At 40.0% G+C, this 26,800-nt stretch overlaps 1 protein-coding gene and 1 pseudogene across 1 annotated transcript; one reads left to right on the top strand and one right to left on the bottom strand.

The window, feature by feature from the left end:
• Positions 1 to 425: 425 nt before the first annotated feature.
• LOC122004874 lies at positions 426 to 3,036 on the bottom strand (annotated as a pseudogene).
• A 16,362-nt stretch (positions 3,037 to 19,398) lies between these two features.
• Positions 19,399 to 21,374, top strand: LOC122007382 (B3 domain-containing protein At2g36080-like). The gene is made up of 4 exons (XM_042563252.1): positions 19,399 to 19,511; positions 19,758 to 20,350; positions 20,537 to 20,726; positions 20,824 to 21,374. Exons 1-3 carry the CDS (start codon positions 19,399 to 19,401, stop codon positions 20,683 to 20,685), a joined length of 855 nt encoding a protein of 284 aa, XP_042419186.1. The 3' UTR covers positions 20,686 to 20,726; positions 20,824 to 21,374.
• Positions 21,375 to 26,800: the final 5,426 nt, after the last annotated feature.

Below are 26,800 nucleotides of genomic sequence, written 5' to 3'. Positions count from 1 at the left end.
GGATGCACACTAACATAACAAGCGGAACACTAACAGCTGCAGAAAACTAATTACTGAGATTTCTGTTGCTTCATGTTTATCCTACACTTCTTACTGATCAAGCTACCAAGTTGTCCAGGTACAGTTTTGAGAGATTTAAAGAGAATCAAGACATGCTTCATAAACATGGTAAAGTAACTGAATATTTAGATTGATATTTGATACATCATCAAAGTAATAATATCTCCTTGTTGGAACATCAGCAATTTGTTACATCAGGCTGTAAAACATTCTATACTGTCATCGAAGATTGTAAATGGCTAGTGATAACTGTCACTTCCATTAATGTTTGTGGATTTTGATTTTTGGGCAGTTTAAGAACCACAAAGAACAAGAAAGACCATTGGAAGTTCAGAAAGTTTCATTCATATGATGCTCCGGTTTCATAAAATAAAAGCTTGAGGATGTGCAATTGACAGTGATTTCATCATATAGAGTCGTTTCCAAGATTCAATGTTCCAAATGACGGCAATTTTTACAAAGATAAAGAATTGCTACATGTTGGGGCTGTTAGACCAGCCGAGACTCGCAAGATACTGCTGCCTGAGAAAGCTTAATTAAAAATTAAGTTGAAGGTATACAAACCAGCTAGCTGCTCACCATTGCAAGGTAATATTCTTCTCTTTTGCAATGATCAGATATAATAAGTCTCGTTTACAAGACAAAATGTTTATCTGGGAAATAAAAAAAAGGTTGGCATACATTATCTCAAGATCATCAAGTAAGATTTTGGACATCCGAACAAAAACAGAATGAAGTTGAGGCCAGTAAACCTTCATCACATTTCTAAGTACCGTTCTGATTTACTTAAGATCATAATCCAGAGGACTTGACATTGTTTCAGGCATCCTACAAATTTATCCACTGATATCTCGTCAACTATGGAATTCAATAGGATATGAGAATGTTATCATATTTGATACCCTTTCCGTGTATGCAACCTTACCTGGCACTGGTAATAAATTATGACCAACTTCAGAAGCATAATCAATCTCACGCCCAACACCAGCAATAAATATGTGGTCTGTTGGAAAATAACATGGTTAGTGTCGACTTGCAGATACTTTCAGTAGAAGTCTATTAAGTCTGTTAGTAGAAGCCATGCCAATTCTTCATACAAGAACGAGGAGAAACAGACTTGTCATCCAATGAATAGTGTTCAGAATTATTCTACTCCAGTCCTGAATATGATTGACTTTCCAATAAACAAATTCTGAAACTGTGCAATCATGAAAAAACAAGTCTGTCACTCCATCAAAAACAACCCAAGAGCAGGAACACAGTTCTGGACAGCCTAGATCCAAGTACAGCCGGGCAGTTTTCTAATCCCTTTCTTTCTCATAGTAGCTCTTACCTTAGATACATCAGTCCACCTATCTGCCACAGCATAGATGTTTGAGAGCACCACATAGTTACCTGCATTTGTTGGCTCTAACTCGAAGAGTCTTTTGGAAATAACTTCCCCTAATTCTATATCGCCATGAATTTTACATGCCCCGAGTAGTGCCCCCCAAGCTCCAGCATGAGGCTCCACAACCATTGATTTGATTAGATCATAAGCTTCTTTTAACCTTCCTGCCCGCCCAAGAAGATCTACCATGCATGCATAATGATCGGAAGAAGGAACAATTCGATATTTATTCATCAACTCAAAATACTTTTTGCCTTCTTCCACTAGACCAGCATAGCTGCATGCTGTTAGGACCACTGTGAATATAACATCATCAGGCAAAAGCCCTTCCTCTGGCACTTGAGAGAAACTCCAACGCTTTGTGTCCTGCACCATGAATAGAATACCCTTGCATCAGAGAAGAATAGGAGATCAAGTCCTTGCTCGGCATCGATTCAAATAGCCTAGCAGCTCTTTCCATGTTTCCACACTTTGCATTCATGTCTATCAAAGCAGCCAACACATGGGCCTTGGTGATGTCGATTCCATTCTTGATGACATATGAGTCGACCCATTTGGCCAACATAAGGCTGCCTATCTGGGAGCATGCTGACAGCAAACCAACCACAATATGGTCATCAGGCTTGATATTCAGATTGTGCATCTCAAGGAATATCTTCAGAGCATCACCCGGCCGGCCATTCTGAGCAAACCCTGAGATCATGGCTGACCATGAAAACAAATCCTTATCTGGCGATTGCTCAAACAAGAACTTAGCCGATGCCAGGTCCCCTGCTTTAGCATACCCATCTATCAGTGAAGTGTAGGAGATAGCATCCTTCTGGGGCATTTCATCGAAAAGTTCACGGGCACTTACCAAATCGCCAGACTTGACGTAGCCATCGATCATGGAGTTCCAAGTTACCACATTTCTCTTCGGCATTTCATCAAAAAGAGACCTCGCGGATGTTTGATCGCCGGAACTCAAGTAGCCAGCAATCATTACTGTCCAAGACACCTCATTCCGGAGTAGTAGCGAATCGAACAGCTTCCTCGCTGCGCCAACCTCGCGGCACTTGCGGTAGAAATCAACGAGGGCAGTTCCGACGAAGACATCCGTCTCCAAGCCGCAGTGGAGTATGGTGGCGTGGACAGAGGAACCTACGTTGATTTCCTCCGAACGAGAGCAGGATGAGAGGAGGGAGGGGAAGGTGAATTCGTCAGGAGGCGCGGGGGAGCGTTGGCGGAGGAGGTTGAATAGGGAGACGATAGTGGGGAGAGGGGAGCAGCGCGCGTGGGCGCCGAGGAGGGCGTTCCAGGTGATGAGGTTGGGGGAAGCGATGCGGTCGAAGGAGGAGGAGGCGTAGGCCGGGGCGGAGAAGGCGGCGCAGAGGGAGAGAAAGCGGGTGGCGAGAACAGGGTGCTGCTCGAGGCCCTTGCGGACAATGTGAGCGTGGATCTGCTGGAGACCGAGAAGCGAGCGGCAGGAACTGAGGAGGCTGGCGACGGAGAGGGCGGAGGGCGACGAGTAGAAGGAGGATTTCGAGACGGCGGTGGCGGAGGAAGAGGCGGAGCGGGGCGCGGTCATAGGGCGAAAGGATGGTGGGACCGGACTCGATTGATTTTGGATCTCGGTGTGATTTTCTAAATTGGGCTTTGGAGCCAAACGGCCCAATGGAGGGGACTCTTATATATTCCCGTATTTTCAGTGTATATATCTGTAGGATAATTTTAAAATTATTAAATTATATACTCATTTATAATTTTAGCTTTACCAGTAGACTAATGTTTTAAATAGTTAAATTAAGTTGAGTCTTATCGAAATGTATGATTTTTAATCAAATTAATCGATTGATTTTTTTAATCAGTCAACTGATTTTTTTTTTTTATCAAAATCAATTTTAAATAAAATCGATTGATATATTAAATGATCTCATATTTATATGAAATTAGTTCCTATGTGTTCATTTATCTCTTCTGATTATATTTATGTTCACAAAAATTAGTTTAATATTTGGTACATTAGCTGATTTTATAAAAAATCAGCTGATTGACCAAATGAACTCGGATTGACATGAAACTAGTTCTCATATGTTCTTCTACCTCTTGATCATATTCCTCAAACGTTAATTTAACTCAATATATTGAGAGCAATAATTTTTTAACATGAATATATTTAAAAAATTTAATTCGTGTTAAAAAATTATTCCTCTTAATATATTAGGTGAAATTGATATTTGAGAGCATAGATATAATCAGAAAAATTAGTTGAATTCATGTGATCTATTTTCATATTGATCCTGTCAGTAATCTGAGAAGACGGAACTACCAAAATGATTTGGCTGGAATACTGGCCGCATCTCCATGACTCAGAGTGAAGAGAAGTGATGAGTTAGCTTCTATGTTGACTAAGTCATCAAATGTTCTCTGGTCAACACTACATGTAGCCAGCGACCTGATTGCTCCGGTCGTTGGTACCTCAATGCTCGAGGCATGTCCCAAGAATATAAAAGAAACATGCCAAATGAATAGTGAAATAATGAAGTAAATGAAGGATGAATACGGTGACGTACCTTAGCCCAGGGGTCGCCCTCGGGTAGACCGGTGAACTGATCATTACTCTGATCGAGTTATCGTGGCTCTGAAGGATAGATGAATGTGAACCAGCTGCAGAGCCGGATTTGTGGGTAACGACACGGAGTCAGGTGCAGCATGGATTCAGAAGGTGGCACGTAGGCCGAAATATGACAACGACACCTAGGCCAGAATACCACATTGGCTTGCAGGCAGAAACACGTCACGTAGGTCGGGTAATACCAATATCTCACAATCGTAATAGTGGTGCGAAGAGCAAAACACAGCGGCTCAATGACCGCCACATAGTAATGGTCAAATCTGCGTTGAAAGCGGTGGCTACGACTGTAGAGGTGTCGGCTATAGTGGCGTCAAGAGGAAATAAGGTTGCCGGCAATGGCTGTAGACACAAGAAAAGAGGAGGCAACGTTTGGGTTGCTGACACATCGAGGGAGAGGGAGAGGCGGCGTGGTGGCGTCAGAGTGGAGAGGGGGCCTGCAGCGCGCGGCGCTTGCCGACGAGAGGAGAGGGAGAGGGAGAGGGAAGAGGGGTCGGCGTCGGAGGTGGTGCATGGGCTATCAAGGCTTAGTGGGCAGCAATTGCCGGAGGTGTCGAGGTTCGGCGGAAAAGGAACTTCTGTCAGAAAAGGGGAGGCCTCCTCCAATAGATCCGGCTGGCGACGAGTGAGGATCCAGCGAGCGAGGAGGGTGTCGCCGACATGCGTTAGGCCTCGTGCGTGAGAGCGAGGGGATGTTTGCAATGGGTGCAGCCGGCGTCGCAGTCGACAAAGGTGGCGTCGGCGGAAAGGAAAAAACCTATGTCCCCTCCCCTCGGTGGCGATGGACTTGGATGGAATCGCCGACGTGGAAACGCTCTTGCATCGCCCAACGATTGTAGTACTCGGGTTCATCAACGGCGGCAAGGACGATTCAGCCATTGGGACCGCCAACGTGGAACTTGAGGCTCGAGACTGAGAGAAAGGAGGAGATCGAGAGTAGGAGCAGGAAGGAGAGACGAACCAAATCTTGCTTGTTGGAATGTATACTAAAAGTCTAGATTTTTATATAAACATTTATTTAGAAATAAAGAATCACATTGGTTAAATGCCTACATTTATATGCTAAGTGTAGTTGTTCAATTAATTTATATTGTAGATAATATGGTGTGTGGTGTCACACACAGAAGATCATGTTATCAGTTCATTATAAATTATAAACAGTTGCTCACAACCAAGATGGAATAGAACAAACCATTGGAGTGGTTGTAGTGTAATTAGGTATTAGTTTATCTTGACTAATAAATTACATTAGTACACTATGAGTGTATTGAGCAGGACCATTTAAGGTAGTTTCTTTTTATACTGGCTATATAAAAGAACAATACCTCTGTTATTATGGAAGTGTGTACTCTTAATCATGATATAATAACAAGCATATATACTTAATACTTATTTCTTTAATTTATCAAAAGGTGTGATTTAGCTCGTTAAATCAATAGGCCCGATAAGTTAGGAAATGATATTATTTATATGGTGTGTTGTTGATTATAGAATGAAATTGTATCCTAGTAATCTAGGTTGATGATGTCCCCTTGAGGAGCTCATAAGGATTGTCATGTAAACCCTGCAGGTAGACCTACTCCGGCATGACAATGAAGTTGAGTGGTACTACTCTTGGAGCTAGATATTAATTAAGTGAGTTGTTAGTAACTTATTTAATTAGTGGGCATTCAATATCTTAAACACAGAGAGACTAACACACTTATAATAAGAAGGAGCTCATATAGTAATATGGGATTGGTGCGGTCGTGCAATAATAACTCTTTAGTAGAATAAGATATTATTGATGAACTCGAGTTGGGTGTTCGGGGCGAACACGGGAAGCTCAAGTTCATCGGGAGACTAAAACCAATTCCTCCTCTTGGTCTATGTCGTAGCCTCTTATTTATAAAGTCTTATACCCACCTAAAGCTCACCTTCTTACCCATCCTTAGGTGGTCGGCCAAGCCAAGCTTGGAGCCCAAGCAAGGGCCGACCAAGATATGCCTTGGATGGATCAAGTGGTGGCTGGCCCTAGCTTGGAGCCCAAGTAGGTGGCCGACCACAATAAAATTAAAAGGGGATTTTAATTTTGAAATCTTTCCTTATGTGGAAGCCATGATTTTAAAAGAGAGTTTTAAATTAAATATTTCCTTTTTAGTTTCTATAAAAGATTAAGAGAATGGTTTGATATCTTTCCTTATTTGTAGTTAAAAGGAAGATTTTAATTTTGGAGAAAACTTTCCTTTTTGTAATCATCCACATGTTTTAATAGAGAGATTTTAATTTATAAAAGTTTCCTTTTATAACCAACCATGAAGAGAATTTTTTAAAAGAGAAATTTTTATTTTAAAAATTTCCGAAAATAAATTAAGAAGTTTTAATTTTGTTTTTAAAACTTTTCTTATTTGGAGGACTTGTAGGGGCCGGCCATTAAAAGAATAAAAACAAAATTAATTAAATTTTCCTTTTGTTCAATGATAAGGGAAAATAAGGAAGTTTTAATTATATTTAAAACTTTCCTTATTTGCTAAGACCAAGGAATATAAAAGAGAGGGAAGAGGTACCTCACCTCACAATAACACATCTATTATTTATCTCCTCTCCTTTCCTTGGTGGTGTCCGACCCTCTCCTCTCTTTTTTCTCTCTTCTCCTTTTGTTGAGACCGGCGGCACTTGGAGCTCTTGTATCATCTTGGTGGCCGGTTGCTTGTGGAGAAGAAGAGAAAGAAAGCATCCCGTGGAGCTTGGTTGGTGGTCGAAGTTCTTCATCTCTAGGAGATTATTGGTGGTCGAAATTTGCAAGGAGAAGGAGGCTTGGGAGGATTCTCATCTTGGTAGATCGTCACCCACACGACGTCCGAGATAAGAAGAGGAATACGACAGAAGATCGTGAGGTCTATAAGCTACAAAAGGTATAACTAGTTTTATTTCCGCATCATAACTAGTTCATCTTTTGTATGGATTTTGAAATACCAAACACAAGAGGCTAACGATTCTATGTTTCGGATTTATGATTCGATTTTGTGTTTCTTTTATTTTTCGATCTTGTGATTCGATTGTTCTTAATGGTTAAACCTAGGGTTACTGTAAGGAGATTAAATATTAAATTTCGTTGAAAGGCTTTGTCTAGGAAGTGGTGGATGATCTCATACCCAAGAAGGCCTAGTGTCTCGCCATGTTTAACCTGGAAGCCGATCTCTAAATTAAATATTTAATCAAATTTGTAACATGGGTGGATTTGGATTAATAATGTTAAGCATCGTTTGCGATCCAAGTCTAAACCTCTAAGAACAGATAAGTTGAATTTGGAATCAATAATGTTAAGTTCTGTTTGTGATTCCAAATTAATTTCTAAAGAACACAATAGGTTGTTAGGAAATGTTCGAGACTTGTACAAAATTTTATACAGGGGAACCAATACGATATTCCGAGTAGCAACCAACATTCCTCTCCTCTTTAAACGCCCTCTCCTCTGCCCCTCAAGACGAAACACCTCCTCTTCTGCCAAGAAGACGAAACGCCCCCTTCCTCTCAACGCGATGAACAGTAGCCAATAAACACCAAAACCCTTCACCTATGAAAAGACTGAAATGCCCCTCTTCTTCTCCTTAATTCCCTTTGGGCCTCATAAATATATCTGCATCACATGTCAATCTGAGATAGTTTGATCTATCACTCAAATTTTTTAAACATGAATTAATTTTCAAACATATTCATGTATATTGGGTCAAATTAATGTTTCAGGACATAAATATAATAAGGAGAGATAGACAAACATATAGGAACTTATTTTATGTCAATCCAAACAGACTAATGGATCAAACGACCTCAGATTGATATGAAACTAATTCCTATGTGTTCGGTTAGTTCTCCTAATTATATACATGCCCTTAAACTTCAATTTGACCCAATATATTGAGAGCAATCATTTTTGAACACGAATATGTTTGAAATATTCAATTTGTGTTTAAAAAACCTGGTTGATAGACTAAATGACCTTGACATGAAAATAGATCTTATGAGTTCGGCTAGTTCTCCTGATTTTATTCGTGCTCTCAAATATTAATTTGACCTAATATATTGGGAACAATGACTTTTTGAACATGAATTAAATTTTTCAAATATATTCATGTTTAAAAAATTATTACTCTCAATATATTGGGTCAAATTGAAGTTTAAGGGCATAGATATAATCAGGATAACTAGCCAAATATATAAGAACTAGTTTCATGTCAATATGAGGTCGTTTGATCCATCAGCCGATTTTGTCCAAGATGGACCAAATGACTTCGGATTGATATGAAACAAGTTTATATATGTTTGTCTATCTATCTTGATTATATCTAAACCCTCAAACATCAATTTCACCAAATATATTAAGAGCAATCATTTTTTGAACACGAATTAAATTTTCAAACATATGCATGTTTAAAAAATCATTACTCTCAATATATTGGATCAAATTGAAGTTTCAAGACATGGATATAATAAGAAGAGATAGTCGAACACATAGGAACTAGTTTCATATCAATCCGAGGTCATTTGATCAATCGACCGATTTTGGGCAAAATCGGCTGATGGATCAAATGACCTCGGATTGACATGAAACTAGTTCCTATGTGTTGGTCTATCTCTTCTTATTATATCCATACCCTTAAACTTCAATTTGACTCAATATATTGAAAGTAATCATTTTTAGAATATGAATATATTTAAAAAATTTAATTCGTATTTAAAAAATAATTGTTCTTAATATATTGGTCAAATTGATGTTTGAAAGCATGAATATAATTAGGAGAGGTAGACAAACATATAGGAATTTGTTTCATATCAATCTGAAATCATTTGAACCATCAACCAGTTTTAGACAAATCAGCTAATGGATCAAATGATCTCCGATTGACAAGAAACTAGTTCCTAAGTATTCGGTTAATTCTCCTGATTATATACATGTCCTTAAACTTCAATTTGACCCAATATATTGAGAGCAATGATTTTTTTATCACGAATATGTTTGAAAATTTTAATTCATGTTTAAAAAAATATTGCTCTCGAAACATTACGTTAAATTGATGTTTGAGTACATGAATATAATCAGGAGAACTAGTTGAACTCATAGGATCTAGTTTCATGCCAATTCGAGATCGTTTGGTCCATCAACCAAATTTTTTAAACACTAATTAAAATTTTTAAATATATTCTTATTTAAAAAATCATTACTCTCAATATATTGGGCCAAATTGATGTTTGAGAATATTGATATAATCAAGAGAGATAGATGAATATATATGAACTTGTTTTATCTCAATCAGCTCGTTTGGTCCATCAGCTGATTTTGGACATCCAAGTTCATTTGGTCCACCAGCCGGTTTTGTCCAAAATCGGCTGATGGACGGAGAGTTGTCAGACGGGCCAACCCATGGCGGGGCGGGGGGGCCCGTGGCGGGTCAACCATTTGGCGGGGCGGGGTGAGGAGGGCCGTCAACTTGACGGGTTAGGAAATTTCCAACCCAACCCAATCCAAGGCGGGTCGCGGGTTTGACGGGCCAACCCGCGGGCCTATCAAAATTTAAAAAAAAAAAAAGAGTTCATATCTTCAATGTTTTGCTTCGGAAATATTTTATCAATCAAATGTATTCATAAACAAGTATTTTAAATATAAATGGACATAAACAAATACTTATGTTGGGTCAAAAGTGTTGGACCGATGCGGCCGGGTAGAAGGGGGGGTTGAATAGCCCTGAAAAATCAAACACAACCCTTTCTCGTACGATTAAGCTAACACATAAAAAAAATAGATTAAACAGAAAATAAAGCATAAAAACGAGGCACCGAATTTGACTTGGTTACAACCGGGGAGGTTGTTAATCCAAGGATGAAGATCGCACTAAGAGCTCCTTCAGGCGGAGAAGCCTCGTTTACAGCAGTGCAAGCACAGAAAGACAGAAGCTAATCTAAACAGTGGAAGCACACAAGTGTTGTTTACAATTTCTTAACTTATAAAGAACTTCTGGACCAAGGCTATATTTATAGCCTTGGTCGGGGCGCCTGGAAGGGTTCCGGGCGCCCTGGGGAGATAAAGTTTTATCCTCCAACGTTCAGATCGCGTAAATCGCGATCTTGGTCAAAATCAGGGTCCGGGCGCCCGGAAGCATTCCGGGCGCCCCGGACAGCTCCGGGCACTCGGATTGGTTCCGGGCGCCCCGGAGCAAAAAGTCAACTGCGGTTGACTTTTTGTCCGGGACCACTTCTCCGTTAAGTCCCCGTCTCGGTCCGGGTCTTCTGCTCCGGATCCGCTTGATTGGGTGATCTCTGACATCCGGAATAGGGCTCACCCGAACCCATCTTCCGGTCTTCTCGAGCGTGCTTCCCTCCGGCTTCTCATCCCTCGGAATTGCCGCGTGTCCCTTCTCATCCACCAGCGTACTCATCCGCAGACTTCGTCCCTCGATCGCACCCCGTGCCGACCTTCGCGCTAGCTGCGTCTCTTGCTCCCCGAGCAATCTTCCGCTCCGGCTTTCGTACCTCAGAACCATCGCGCGCACTTCCTTCTCGTCCGCCGGTGTACTCTTCCGCAGCGCCTCGTCCCTCGGACGCACCGCGTGCCGTCCTTCTCGCTAGCTGCGTCTTCCGCTCGAGTACCTGTGCTCCTAAGCTCCTGCACACTTAGACACAAGGTTAAATACACAGGACCTAACTTAACTTATTGATCACACCAAAACAACCTTGGGGTTCCAACAATCTCCCCCTTTTTGGTGTGATCAACCCAAGTTAAGCTAGGGTTAAAATAGACATAAAATTGAATTAAGTAAATTAACTTAAATTGCAATTTAAGTGCAAAAAGATAGAAAAAAAATTAAATCTATTTACCTCCCCCTAGACTTATACTTTCCCTTCTCCCCCTTTGATCACAAAAAAAATGGGGTTTCAAGAAAAATAATCTAAGTTTTTAAGAAATTTAGAAAATTTTTCTAAGTAATTAAAGCTGAGATTTCTATTTTCAAGAAAAAAATTCTTAACTTAGGAAAAAAAATAATTCTTGAGAATATTTCTAAGTATATAAATAAAATCCAAAAAAAATTCTAAGTAGGTAAATTGAAATAAAATGTTTTGACTAACCTTTTTCAAGCACTAATTAATTCTTGTATTAATGCTTCATTAGTAAGTTAATTCAATATTTTGGCTTCCAGGTCGTGGCGAGGCACTAGGCCTTCTTGGTTATTGGAGCAACAACCACTTCCTTAGACAAAGCCTCATAAAGAAATTCTTTATTTAATTTCTCACTTAAAGCGCTAATTTTACTTTTAAAATTAATTTAAGCATGATTTAGGAACCCAATATAGGTTCCAACCTACTGGATTAACTAAAAAGTTTTTAGGGACATATTTTCTAGAGATATTTTTAATTTGTCCCTGGTGATATCTATAATACCAATTCAAATTATTGAACCTTCTAAAATTGGTTTTAGATGAGCAAGCAGAGTTTTTCAAATTTTCTACTTGAATTTTTAAATTTTGAATTTCTAATTTTAATTTTTCATTTTCTAAATTTGATTTATCTAGCATTTCTAACGGACAAGATGTAGCTAATATTGCTTTTAAGTCTTTATTTTCATTTTCTAATTTGCAGCAATCTTTTGTTAAAATTTTAATGAATTTAAACATTTTATTAGGAGGAAGAGATCGTACCTCACTTACCTTGTCGATCTCGTTGTCGGTTTCTCCCCCTGAACTGCTGCTCTCTTCGGACGTGGCTCCCCCTTCATTGATGCTTTCGATGCTCATTTCGGAAGAGCTTGATTCGCAGTCGTCGTCTTGATGACTCGCCATTAACGCGAGCCCGGAGATCTCCTCGACTTCTGATTCCGACGACGTATCGTCCCACGTCGCTTTTAGGGCCTTGCGCTTTTGGATAGGCTTCTCACCCTTGTCCTTCCCGTTGTTCTTCAGTTTAGGGCAATTGTCCTTGACGTGCCCTTCTTCATCGCAATGGTAGCAGCGGATGGTTCTTTTCTTTCTTCCCTGCGGATGGTTAGATTTCCTAGATTTACAAATATTTTTAAATCGTCTTACCATCATTACCATTTCCTCGTCGTCGAGAGAAGATTCTGACTCAGGTTCGTCTCTCGAAGCTTTAAGGGCGACATTATTCTTGGGCTCCTTCGGACCTGCACATCTTGACTCATGCACTTCAAAAGTTGAAAAGAATTCGTCTAATGAAATTTTTTCTAGATCTTTTGAAATGTAAAAGGCATCTACTAGTGATGCCCATTTTGAGTTTCTAGGAAAGGAATTTAGGGCATACCTTAGCGAATCTCGATTACTTACCTCTTCTCCGAGATTCGTAAGTCTGGTGATGAGTTCCTGAATCCTCGAGTGTAGATGTGCAATTGTTTCACCTTCTTCAAATCGGAGGTTTGTAAGCTGGTTACGAAGTAAATCCCGTCTTGCAAGTTTGGCTTCGGATGTTCCTTCGTGTAACTCAAGGAATTTCTCCCAAAGCTCCTTTGCCGAGTTGCAGGTACCGACTCGATTGACTTCTTGTGTTGGAAGTACACTTAGCAGATGAAATTCTGCTTTCTTGTTTGCCACGTGGTCAGCCTGCTCCTTCTTTGACCATTGATTTCTTGCTTTGCCTTCTGGTGCTTCATAGCCAAATTCCATTGTTAGTAATAAATCATAATCTGTTTCAAGAAATACCTCCATTCGCTTTTCCAGTAGCGAAGTCCCCTTGAATTTTGGTGCGTGGATGTTGGATCCGACCATCTTGTTGCTTCGTTCGGTGGTTAGTCCCGGCGCCTGCTCGATACCACTTGTTGGACCGATGCGGTGGGTTGAATAGCCCTAAAAATCAAACACAACCCTTTCTCGACGATTAAGCTAACACATAAAAAATAGATTAAAGAAAATAAAGCATAAAACGAGGCACGAATTTGACTTGGTTACAACCGGGAGGTTGTTAATCCAAGGATGAAGATCGCACTAAGAGCTCCTTCAAACGGAGAAGCCTCGTTTACAGCAGTGTAAGCACAGAAAGACAGAAGCTAATCTAAACACCGGAAGCACACAAGTGTTGTTTACAATTTCTTAACTTATAAAGAGCTTTTAGACCAAGGCTATATTTATAGCCTTGGTGGGCGCCTGGAAGGGTTCCGGCCTGGGGATAAATTTTATCCCCAACGTTCAAATCGCGGAAATCGCGATCTTGGTCAAAATCAGGTCCGGGCGCCCGGAAGCCCTGGATTGGAGGCCGAGCAAAAGTCAATCATGTTGACTTTTGTGTCCGACTCTCGTTAAGTCCCGCCTCGGTCCGGGTCTTCGCCTCCGGATCCGCTTGATTGGGTGATCTCGACATCCGGAATAGGGCTCACCCAACCCATCTTCCGGTCTTCTCGAGCGTGCTTCCTCCCGGCTTCTCTGGAATTGCCGCTGTCCCTTCTCGTCCACCAGCAGACTCATCCGCAGACTTCGCCCTCGATCGCACCCCGTGCCGACCTTCGCTCAGCGTCTCTTGCTCCCCGAGCAATCTTCCGCTCCGGCTTTCGTACCTCGGAACCATCGCGCGCACTTCCTTCTCGTCCGCCGGTGTACTCTTCCGCAGCGCCTCGTCCCTCGGACGCACCGCGTGCCGTCCTTCCCGCTAGCTGCGTCTTCCGCTCGAGTACCTGTGCTCCTAAGCTCCTGCACACTTAGACACAAGGTTAAATACACAGGACCTAACTTAACTTGTTGATCACACCAAAACAACCTTGGGGTTCCAACAAAAAGTACTATTTTTATTTTAAAATTATAACAAAGAAAGATAATAAATTGGTATAAATTGTGCAACGAAGAGGAATAGTAATTAGGACTCCTGACTGTGCGTCGAGCAGTTTAGATCAGTGGTACCCTGGTTGTAAACGAATCAAATAAGAAGGTCATCTACTTTTAAGAAGGTCATCTAGTTTGGGTATACACACCAAGCTCTTTATTGTGCATAATGTATGTTTCAGATTTATCCCATAAACGAATCAAATAAGAAGGTCATCTACTTTTAAGATTAATCGACTTTGTGTGCATATGTATTTTTGTAACTTTTGTCTATCACACTCAACTTTACAAGTATGAGTTTTTCCTAATTAGTATTCCTCTCAACGAAGAAGATAATGAAATGCTACAATTTAACCCCTGGTACTCTCGTAGTTGTAGCATTGACTACTGATATAAACTGCTTACATGTGTTTCTCAACCCGCGGACCAACCCAAGCCCATCGCGGGCCGATCCACGCGGGTCGCGGGCCTAGGCGGGTTGGCCCACGGCGGACTTGCGTTGATAAAATTCCAACTCAACCCGCTTAATTGGTTTGGCGGGGCGGGCCAACCCGACGGACCTAACCCAAATTGACGGCTCTTAGACCAAACGAACTCGGATTAACATGAAACAAGTTACTATATATCCGTCTTTCTCTCTTGATTATATTCATACTCTCAAATATCAATTTGACCCAATATATTGAGAGCAGTGATTTTTTTAAACATGAATATGTTTGAAAATTTTAATTCATGTTTAAAAAATACGATTGATGAACCAAACGATCTCGGATTGACATGAAACTAGATCTTATAAGTTCAGTTAGCTATTCTGATTATATCTATACCCTCAAACATTAATTTGACGTAATATATTGAAAGCAATGATTTTTTAAAATATGAATTAATTTTTTCAAACATATTCATGTTAAAAAATCATTGCTCTCAATATATTTAGTTAAATTGACATTTGAGGACATGAATACAATCACGAGAGGAACATATAAGAACTAATTCCATGTCATCTGAGGTCATTTGATCAATCAATCGATTTTAGGCAAAACCATCTGATGTACCAAACGTTAAATTGACGTTTGAAGGTACGAATATAATCAGGAAATATAGCAGAACACATAGGAACTAGTTTTATATCAATCTAATATAATTTGGTCTATTAACCTATTTTATCTAAAATCAATTTTGATTAAACCCCTCTCTCACTATATATATATATATATATATATATATATATATATATATATATATATCTCTCTGATATGTTAGATCAGGATTTATATGTTAATTTATTCTAATGTGTCCTATTTAAAATACAATTTTTACTGAATTCTACAATATAAGTTTTTAAAATATCTAAATTATATATCATAACTTAAAAATTATTAAATCGTATGTCCACTTCCCATTTTATCTGCATCCTTAAATTAATTCGAAAGAAAAAAATAAATCTGCCGATTGATTTTTTTTTTTGAATCAAATTTGATTTTATTCTATTTAAAAAATTTATTAGCGGATTTGGATGAAAATCAATTGATAGATTAAAGATCTCAAAATAATATGAAATTAATTTTTATATATTTATCTAATTTTTTTTATTATTAAAATGTTATCAAATATCAATTTGACATAATATATTAAGAATAGTGATTTTTTTAACAAAATTAAATTTTCAGATACATTCATATTAAAAAAACACTGCTCTAAATATATTGAATCAAATTAATATTTGATAGTATTTTTACAATTCGAAGAAATAGATGAACATATAGGAACTAGTTTTATATTATTCTGAGGTCTTCAGATACATTAGTCGATTTTGGTCGAAACCGGCTAATAAACCTAGAGATCTTGAAATAACAAGAAACCAGTTCTTATATGTTTGTCTAGTTATCCTAATTATAAAAATACTATCAAATTTCAATTTCATATAATATATTGATAGGAATGTTTTTTTTTAAAACTATGGCCGAATGAACCTAAATAAAATCAATGTAGATTCATTCAGTTTAAATCGGTTGATGGATCTAGAGAGCTCAGAATGAAGTGAAACAAGGTCCTATGAGTTTTTGTAGTTCTTATGATTATATCCATACCTAGGGATGACAACGAGTTCGGGTTGGGATGGATTTGACTATAGTTGAAACATGCCCCACCTCTCTTTGGACCCGCCTCGCCCTGTGAACTCGACGGTCGGATCTGGATTAGACCCGTCATATTTAAAATATATTTATTTTAATATTAAAATAATATAAAATAAAATTTTAATTAAAATATTAATTATTAAATATAATAAAAACTATATATATATAGGTTCAGGACGGGTCCGGTTAAACTCAGGACCCACTCCGAACCCGTCTTAGACTCATTTAGACGGGTCTAAAACCGTCCTATTATCATTCCTATTCATACCTTCAAATATCAATTTAACCTAATATATTGAGAACAGTAATTTTTTAAATATGAATTAATTTTTCAGACATATTCATATATTAAAAATCATCGACCTCAATATATTGGATCAAATTGATAACGAATACATAAAAATTAGTTTCATATTATTTTGAATTCTCTAGGTCCATCTATTTTGATAGAAATTAACTAATGATTTTTAAAAAAAATACAGGAAAAAAATAATTTGACTAAAAAAATCAATAGATTAAATTTTTTTTTAATAAAAAAATTTAAGGACGAGCGTAAAATAAAAAATAAATACGTAATTTAATAATTTTAAAATTATACATAATTTAGATATTTTAAAAATTTATCTACTCGAAAGCTGTTTAAAATACGCGGAACTTAATTCATTTAAAATGTCCACCAACATTTAATTCATTCGAAGCTATCCAACAATTAACTTAAATTTTTGAAAGAAGAATCCAAAATCCAATCTTGGAATACGTACAATCCCAATCTTATCTATATCATCACCATCACATTTTCCATGTTCTTAAATGCCAAGACTAGACAGCTCAAGAAGAAGTGATTGACTTTTGCGAAGGAATCCAGTAGCTCATAACTGCTTAGTTACTCCATTGTCGAATAGAGCCCAAAATACCCTGTCGACTTCTTCCAAAATAAATTATATTTTCTTTTATCCACGATTTCACGTGTATCCCAAAATGCTCCTCTCCCATATTTTCTTTTCTTCCACTAGATCATCTCAGATTGCAGAGATTTACACTTTTGAAGGCCTGTTTCAGCTGTCAGGACTTCTTCTGAGTTCTGTCTCTCAAATAAAACTTACATTCTGCAAGGACGCCACATGGAGACGTGCTCGCACCCAGGCCCCGTCGTAGCGAGGCGCATGAGTCACACGGTGAGCTGCACCTCTGCGTGCTCCGGCCTGCCGGCCCCGACGTCTCTGCCTACTACAACCAGATAATGGCAGTGAGCAGTTGCCATCAACGAATCGGGGGCAGCATCCCGTCCAGTGGGATATAGCAGCAAATGAATCGATATGATATGATACGATCTCTAGCCGAAACAAACATGAATTCCTCCAGCTAAAGTGATCGATCTACGAAGCTCTGATCGTAGCACATACCCCACCCATGCATGCATTAGGTAATAGGTACAGCCCAATCATTGGTCTGTGTCACTCTTATGAAAAAAACAGGCTGATGCATGCATGTCAGATTCACCCTCTATCTTCTTCACTTTCATCATCAACTCAGCGTTGAAATTTCCATGACCTCTCTGAATAAGTGTTAACTAATAATGCTACCCTTGATAATTAATGATAACATCATCTTCATTAATGTCGCTGATCCGATGATAAAGATGGGACCCGTCTTATAGAAGGTCATCGTCGCTTAGAGGATCATAATCAAAATGATCAATATCCCGGGCACTCGTCTGATCGGGCAAATCATTTTCCCGATCAGCATGAAGAGTAATCGATCCGACATTTCAACAGTTCGGCCAAATACCGAACTTCCAACGCTCAAAAAATTCAAGCATGGAAGAACGAGGACCGAGCGAGCATCTCACTCGATTAAACGGTGGACGTAGCCCCGACCAACCAGGCAAGGCTCCCTCGCTCGACAGGATGAACTCGGACAGCAGACCATTGATCGAGCGGACGTTCGGCCCGGCCACGATATTGCCCTGACAACGAACTGACTGAGCTGCTCTCTAGCTCGGCCCAGCCATTGTGTCACCCGAACGACAGACTGGTCGAGCGGCTGTCCCGCATGATCTAATAACAAACAAAAGGAGCAGTTGGGAATATCTTCCTAGGGACCAGTACTGTCACCGACAGGTGGCATGGTTGGCGGCATGGTCAGACAGAGAATCGTACGGTGAAAACTTTCAATGTCACTGCAAGGATATGCTCGGACTGTTAAGGTATGACGTCAAACATGTTTTTCTGACACTTCTTTTCAGGTATACTCTAAGAAGCGTCCACGTCTTGGAAAACGTGCATGTACCTGTCAGAAGCCGTATATAAGGACCCCCCATACTTCGACGAAGGTATGATTATTCTCCTGTAGCCACAGTTAAGCTGTCATTTTCGTTTCTTTACTTTGCTTGCTTGGTGTTTTTGCCGGAGAATTGACTTGAGCATCGGAGGACAATCGTCAAGAAATTACTATCTGACTCGGTATTAACACTTTTGTACTTACAGGCTAATCTCATCAGAGGTCCATGCACAATCAACAAGAACATCATATCCCTAATATTCATCATCTCAATTTTCGGAAATGATCAATCGTGAATTAATGCAAATTTGTGAATTAATGCTATGTGAATTAATGCAAATTTGTGAATTGAAAATTATAATGCAAGAGGTGAATTAACTTAGCACTCTAGTTTGTGCAACACTGCCATGTGTTATCTTATCAGCTTTGTACCAGATAGCCCCACAAAACATGCAGGGAGCTTCCAAATGTCCACTCATTTATCTGCACATGAATTTTATTTATTTATTTATTATTATTATTTTACAAAAAAAAACAGAGGGTTTGGGACCTGAGAATTTCACATGGGAGCTAGTGAGTTGGGATTACTCAACGCTTACAGGTGTAGTACGAGACGCTTGTGAAAAAGAGGCAGGTGGGTTGCATGGTGCTGTAAGTAGAGTAGGGTGTTCTGAGGGCAGCCTTGTACACGCTTACTGTGAAGGTATCGGATTAGAAATCCTATCTCCTTCTCCTTCTCCAGCTTATTGGAAAATAAAAATCTCATGTCCTGTAAACGACATATCAATATATGATTGCGCAGCATATAATAATTGTGTAATGGTACTCGTCATCCAGCAAGCTGAGCCAGCAATGGCCACAGGATAAATAGCCACATAATTTAATTGCACTAAAGTATTTGAATCTATATGCTGGTAATCGTGGTCTTGGAAATGGAGTTGACATAGAAAACATCAATGAAATTAAACACTGTAAGCGTGTTGGATCCTTCTGGGAGTTTGCATACAAAGGCTACAGCTAGCTAGCTAGCCTTTTAATAACGTCTATAGAACAGTCGGTTGATCAGCTCTTGCATCATATGTGTGGAAGGAAGACAGAGCTTCAGAATAGTAAAATTCTTGCATCAGAATGGAGAAGCACCTGCACATTAGTAAAGTTGGCAGGAGTTATCAAGTGAGAACAACCCACATGCCATATAATTGCATGGGCCTCTCACTGGATGGCTGTGAAGAGGCCACAGGGTCACACACTTACTTCTAACTATGACCACCTCATCATTCATTCCTAACAAGTTCACAAACCTTAGGATCTCTAAACTCTTGACTATTCTCTGTTCAACTAAGTTAATAAATTAAAACTATACTTGAAATGTTCAGATCTTCCTCTAGCTCACTTCTATAAATAATGTACGTATCTGTCCCAGTACTTGTCACTTTGTCCCCCCAGATCCTTTGAAATCTTTTGCTTCATAGGCTATAAATTCAAAGTAACACAAGCTTGTCAACAGCAACACCATCTCCTCTTTCTTCCTATCTCTCTCCCACGTCAAAGCCACAGCATCATCTTCAAGCTTGGGCTCGCGAGTCCCCCATGAATTCCCACCATTATCATCATCTCCACCGAGGTGAGCAGGGAGAAGACAGGGAGCACATGTTTGAAAAGCCTCTGACTCCGAGTGACGTGGGGAAGCTCAACAGGCTCGTCATACCGAAACAGCACGCCGAGAAGTACTTCCCCTTGAATGGCGACTCTGGCGAGAAAGGCTTTCTGCTGAATTTCGACGATATCGATGAGTCCGGCAAGACCTGGCAGTTTCGGTATTCTTACTGGACCAGTAGCCAGAGCTACGTGCTCACCAAAGGATGGAGCCGCTTTGTTAAGGAGAAGAAATTGGACGCAGGAGATGTCGTCCTGTTTGAGCGTCCGAGGTATGGGGGAGAGCGCCTCTACATTGGGTGCAGGTATCGAGGTGAAAATGAGAGCTCTACACTGTCGCCGTCGCCGGCGGCTACATCCGTGACCATGCCCGCTGTTGCACGGCCGTGGACCGCAGTGCCACAACACTCTTCTCTTCATGCAGGTTCAAATTTCTAATTTTGAACAGCCCATCGTATAGTGAATTTTAGATTATAATCAATGCATAACTTGAAAGAACATCAGAATTGGATAAAAATCATGCGGAACAGTTAATTTGGTTGAGAAATTTCGTACTCAATTATATCATATAGTTAGTTATCAAATTTACTGAAGCTGTATGAATTCGCAGAAGATCCAGGTGATGGAGTAATTGTACTACAGAGTGAGGCTGTGGCACCAGCTAACTCCAAGAGATTGAGACTCTTCGGTGTAAATTTGGACTTCTGGCCAGAGCCTGAGCCACAGCCAGTGGCCTCGACTTCTTGGTTCTTAAGCTAATCTTCATACTGAAAACTGAGTACGCCAGCTCTCGGAAATAGGTGGGTCGTGGTGGTGTTTCTGACGCCAACTTCATATATGCTTAAACAAATTGGTGACGATGAAAGATTAACGTTCTATAGCATGTGCTTTTGACAGTAGTAACCGGAGCTGGTTATATTTTATGATCGCGGAAGAGCGGAATAAACCGAAGGAAGTTGGGAGGAAATCCGAGGTCGCGTTCACAAATCCAACCAGCCAATCCACTCCCTCTTCAAAAATGACAACTTGATTGACAGAATTGTGGAGGACCCGGCAAGCACTGCACAAGGACAGAAGCAGAGAGCGACCAGAGTAGAAAAAAGGGAGATGGGATGAAGATCCCTGGTTTTCTGGGCAATCTCCACTTCCATTTCCCTTTAGTTTTCTCTGTGTGTTTGTGCTTTTACAGAATCTTTACTGTACATGGTGATGGCCTGTCGGATCTGATGGATGGGATATTGGTTGAAGTCTCATGATAAATCAGATTGAAAACTGGTAGAAGAAATGGAGGTGGGTCCTGTTATAGACCTGTGGCACTGATTCTCTCGCCTTGTTAGATTTGTATTTTTTGAGGAAAGATCTATAGAATCTGCTGGGTCTTTAAATTTTGCCCTCCATGTTTAATGGTCATGATGTGAAATATCCACAAGAAGATCTAGTGTGATATGAAACGAAGGTGGTATAGAGATCGTATAAAATGTGTAAACAAGTAAACCTCAATATATCACTATCTATTTACAGTGGGTGCAAAAACACAAGATAAGAATCATGGATCTCCATGTCTTGTCTTTTCTTTGGTACATTTATAGTGATGTGGTGATAATAGAAAATCTCATCTTATTATCATGATGGAGATTAAAGGAGGTCAAAGTTAAGATGGTCAATAAGTAAATGACACCAATCGATTGGGTGAAGCATGCCTCGATCGAGAAGAAGGCTCCGACCTATCGTCATCATCAATACGAGGAGTAATCAAATAACCGAGGAGCTACCCCACTCGATCAAATAACAAAAAAATGTGCAGAGTTCAACTTCGATCGAGCGGCTAGCTCGCTCGGCCTGGCAACAGACTTCGGCCGAGTGACTATCCTGCTCGACTGGCAGTAGTCTTCGGCAATAATAAAGTGGACCTTCGGTTGAGCAGACATAGAAGAACAGCGAGGTTCTGGCCGACCAGACGGGGCACTAGGGCGGCGAAATTCAAGCCAGGTGGTCAATTCGCTCAACCTAGAAGTACACTCCTGATGATATCCAATGATATTCTTTTGAGAGTTGGTGTCGTCGACATTGGGCATAGGTTACTAGAAGATCGTACGGCGGAAGCTTCCACTATCATTTCAGAGATATGCCTATCCCATTAAGGTACTGTGCCAGGGATACTTTACTGACAAATGTTTTCATGAAAAGCTTTGAGAAGCGTGCTCATTTGGGGAAGCGTGCACGCACCCTACTGGAACTCTATATAAAGGGGGGGTCTAAGTATCGACGGAGGTATACGATATTCACTATTTGTGCTATAGTCTTCTTGTTGATCCGCTTTATTCCTCATCGTCGATGACTGACTTGAGCGTCGGAGGACCAATACCGGGACCTCTTTTCTAATTTGATATTAATATAATTTATGTTGCAGATCCACACGAATTCCATGGGAGATCAGCATGAGCATTACATCCTCAATTTTCTATCTCTTCGATTTTTTTGATAGAATCAAATAATTTTTTATTTTATTTTCATTCTTAAGTGGGCTACTAATTCATAATAAAAGTAGCATTAGGAAAGTTGGCATAGAAGTTAAGAAAGGTGGGACTCTAGACAGACAAACCGAGATTCTCAACAGTATGAGGTGGGTCTAAGCTACCTTGTCTCCCACTTTAATTGCTTTTTTTATTAAGTCGCATCAGACTCCTCGCCAACCTATAGTGCACACATGAATGCGTTTTTGTGATTTGACAAGCCTGATTTAAATTTAAAATTGAATGATGCAGCAATTGCAGAGCAAAAAGTGCAGAGTAAAGCCAAAGCAGACCAAGCTCACATAAATAAACCTCTTAAGAATCCCTCAAGTTGGTTCCTCCATCTGCATGAATTATACTTCTTATTTAAATACCTAATACAAGAGGAGTGTTCTGACGAGTTGCCCTTCTGAATTAATGTCCTTTATAATATTTTTTGGAGGCGGCATAGAAAAATTAAGAATGGGCATCGCCAAGAAGGAGCCAAGATTCATCTGAACGAAGCATTGAATTATCATATATATAATTGTCTCAGCCATATCTACTGAAAGATATCTTGTCTGTCCTTACACAAAGGAGCCATGTGAACTGAAGGGGGTGGGTTTCTCCTTCTCGTGGATACAAAGCATAATTGACAGAGAAGCTGAGCTCATAATATTTCTTCCCTGCTCCGTTTTAATTCTGTAAACCACCAACAGTTTCCTTGTTAATTGTAGCTAGGACGAGACAGTAATAAGAGCTCCTCCCCGGGAGGCCATTGGAGGACAATGCCAACTGTTGCGAACATGCGAGAGCATTGAGGCAGCATCATGGTTGGAGTGTGATGGCTCTGTGCTCGACATCCAAACAGTGACACAGTGCCCTACAAAACATTGATAGAAGCTCAAATGAGTTTAGAACTATTGAATATTTAGTAAAAGAAGTACTCCCACATGTGCTGAAATGTAGGAAAGTGTAATAGACGTTAGTCAACGTTCAAATGAAGTCATAATAAGTCAAAGATGACCATGTTGACTTTCGTAGTTAGAGCCATTAATTAATTGTGTCGTCGTACCCATCATCCAAGAAACTCGGACTTATGCATGATATGTTGTCAACTAAGTTTGACAAGAACGGACTCTGGCCTAGATTTGTCGAGGCCAAGAATGATATTGATGTTATGCACATCTAAACTATGTGACCTGACAAAAGAGAAGTACCGAAGGGATGTTTTAGATAATTGAATTATAACGGTCGAACATTTTCAAAGGAGAACATTTTCGTAGGACATGAGCTAGCTATATATTTAAAACGCCTCTTGACCTCATTCGAGATGGGCATGGTAATCCAGCTTTGTTATTACACGGACAGAAATTCTAGGATATATATAATAATAATAATAATAATAAAAATATTTCTAGTACTCCATCTTACTGTAAGAATTTATGGGATACTAATTTGAAAAAGAGCATTGAGGTATAAATTGGAACATTGTTTCTTGTAAAGTTTACAAGTTTCTCTTTGGGAGACCGAAGGATAGTATCCACGAGTAAAACAAAAAATATTATCAGAGTCTTCTTTAAGTATTCGATCATGAAGACAGGTTCTTTGATTAGACCTTACATCAGTTAAATTTGAGGAATAAAATGATATATAAGAGTAAAATGTTGGAAGTCATTTAAAGTTTTCTCAAATAGTAGATCCGAGAAGTGATCTTCTTTTGACTCAGAACTAGAAACATAGGTAGGATCTAAAAACGAATTAATTGATTAATGAATAATCTTTTTAAAAAGTAGGTGATATTTTTGAGATCTAGAATAGAGTGTATATAATATATTGAAGATGTACTGGAAACATCGGATTGAACTTCGATTAAGTCAAAATTGGTATTGCCTATAACTTCTGCTTTGCGACTGTATAAGTTTTTTTTATCCGGACAAGCGGATGATAAGTGACTGGGTTTATGACAGGCAAAACAAGCAATCGTATTGGTGTATGTTTTCTTGGGTTTGAACCTTCGTACATGTTTTTCTTTATTTAAGAACGGTTTTTTTTTCTTACTTTTTCTAATATAATAAGTCTTTTTAGGAATAAATTTTGGTTTAGGAGCTGGTAATCGATTCCTTTGTTTTTGGAGATTTTTGTATCTTATTTGTGTTTGTCGACCATCATATTATTGAAACGTATATATTTGACTACAGAACCCATAGTGTTGGTTCTTAAGTTATTTTTCACATCTGACATATAAGTGAAGATTGTCTTTAATGTACATACTACTTATTGTACAGAAACCACTTAGTAAAAAATTTTCTTGCCCAGAAGGACACTTTGAATGATTAATTATGTCTTTTGGTCTTAAAATAGCTCCTTGGGTCTTTCAAACAAAAATGGATGATATGTTTAGACCTATAACTGTCTTTACTTGTATATATATTGATGATATTTTAATTTTTTTTCTATACCAAAAAAGAACATTATGCTTATCTACACATAATCTTTAACTTATTTAAAAAATATGAATTAATTCTCCCAAGGAAAAAGATGCAATTAACACATACAGACTTCCTGAGTAATCTTAGCCTTATTGGTTAGGGAATAATTACACTCCAACCCCATATCTCCAACGTGTCTATATATATATATATATATATATATATATATAGAGAGAGAGAGAGAGAGAGAGAGAGAGAGAGAAATGTTATGCTGGGCGACGCTTTGTGCGCGACCGTGAGCGACGCGCAGACGTGGCACCACCAGCTCGGTTTCACTACAAATAAAATAATCCATGGAAGTTATTCTCTCCCTTTCTCGCCTTTGTTCAAAATTTCGGCGGCGCTTATTACCAAAAATAAAATCTCCCTCGCCGCTCTCTCTCTCTCTCCCTCCCCGCTCTCTCTCCCTCGCTCCCGGTCCCCTCCGGCGTCCGACCTCCGGGCTGTTGGTGCAAAATCCCTCAGGTCAAGGTTGACCTGGTTAACCAAGCTGAGTCTTGGTTTGGGTTTAGATGTTTGACAATAAGATATTGATTGAAGAAGAGTCAAGTAGGTCAAGGTTGACTGGATACTTGACTGGGAAGTCCTAACTGGCAAGTTAGGCAGATGGAAGTCCTAGTGAGTGAAGCTAGGCAGAAGGAAATCCTGGTGAGTGAAGCCAGGTGAAAGTCCTAGTGAGTGAAGCTAGGCAGAAGGAAATCCTGGTGAGTGAAGCCAGGTGAAAGTCCTGGTGAGTGAAGCCAGGTGAAAGTCCTGGTGAGTGAAGCCAGGTGAAAGTCCTAGTGAGTGAAGCTAGGCAGAAGGAAATCCTAGTGGTGAAGCGTGAAAGTCTGGTGAGTGAAGCCGGTGAAAGTCCTAGTGAGTGAAGCTAGGTGAAAGTCCCGTGAGTGAAGCCAGGCAAGGAAGGAAATCCAGATGGATCAAGGATGATCGGACATCTGGTGTTGGGAAGGCAAAGTAGGTCAAAGGGAGTGACTGGATACTTGGCAAGGAAGGAAATCCAGATGGATCAAGGATGATCGGACATCTGGTGTTGGGAAGTCCAAGTAGGTCAAAGGGATTGACTGGATACTTGGCAAGGAAGGAAATCCAGATGGATCAAGGATGATCGGACATCCGGTGTTGGGAAGTCCAAGTAGGTCAAAGGATTGACTGGATACTTGGCAAGGAAAAGTCCGGATGGGTCAAGGTTGACCGGACATCTAGTGGAAGTCCAAGTAGGTCAATGGAGTGACCGGATACTGGCACGACGAGTAAAAGTCCAAGTGGGTCAAAGGATTGACCGGACACTTGGTGGGAGTCCTAGCAGGTCAAGGGTGACCGGATGCGAGGCATGATGTACCAACAGTCAAGGTTGACCGGATGTTGGTGAGGAGGTTTGGGACTTGGTTTTGGGCAAAAACCAAGTCTTGGATCGATCCGTGGATCGATCCAGATGTGGATCGATCGGTGGATCGATCCGATTCTTCCAATCAGAAGCTCGGATCGATCCGTGGATCGATTCAGAGGTCCCGATCGATCGGCCGATCGATCGAGTGCTTCGCGCGATAAGCGCCGGATCGATCCGTGGATCGATCCAGCGCTTTCGAAATCAGGCGCTCGGATCGATCCGTGGATCGATCCAAGCCTCCCATCGATTCGGAACATTCGAATCGATCGGGATCCGACCGTCGGGTTTAAAGCCAGCGAGCGTGGTCTTCGGCGTAACTTTAACGACAACTTCTCGATTCTCGCCTCCTCCACAAGCCTCACAAAGCTCGGATCGCCGGTTCTTGAAGGATCTTGGAAGCTCTCCAAGTCAAGAGGCGGATCAAAGCCAAGAAGAGAAGCTAGGGTTAGGGTTTGTACTCATTGTAAAGCTTGTAAGCTTCTATTTCTTGTACTCCTTCC

Source organism: Zingiber officinale, chromosome 7B (genome assembly GCF_018446385.1).
Source record: "Zingiber officinale cultivar Zhangliang chromosome 7B, Zo_v1.1, whole genome shotgun sequence".
In the NCBI taxonomy this organism is placed as follows: Eukaryota; Viridiplantae; Streptophyta; class Magnoliopsida; order Zingiberales; family Zingiberaceae; genus Zingiber; species Zingiber officinale.
Note: the sequence above shows the minus strand (reverse complement) of the source record. Positions and strands in the feature narration are given on the sequence as shown.

Coding starts and splice junctions, on each gene's coding strand:
- LOC122007382 (XM_042563252.1), top strand. CDS start 19,399: ATGGAGAAGCACCTGCACATTAGTAAAGTTGGCAGGAGTTATCAAGTG. Junction 19,512..19,757: donor GGCTGTGAAGAGGCCACAGG/GTCACACACTTA, acceptor ATAAATTCAAAG/TAACACAAGCTTGTCAACAG. Junction 20,351..20,536: donor ACACTCTTCTCTTCATGCAG/GTTCAAATTTCT, acceptor ATGAATTCGCAG/AAGATCCAGGTGATGGAGTA.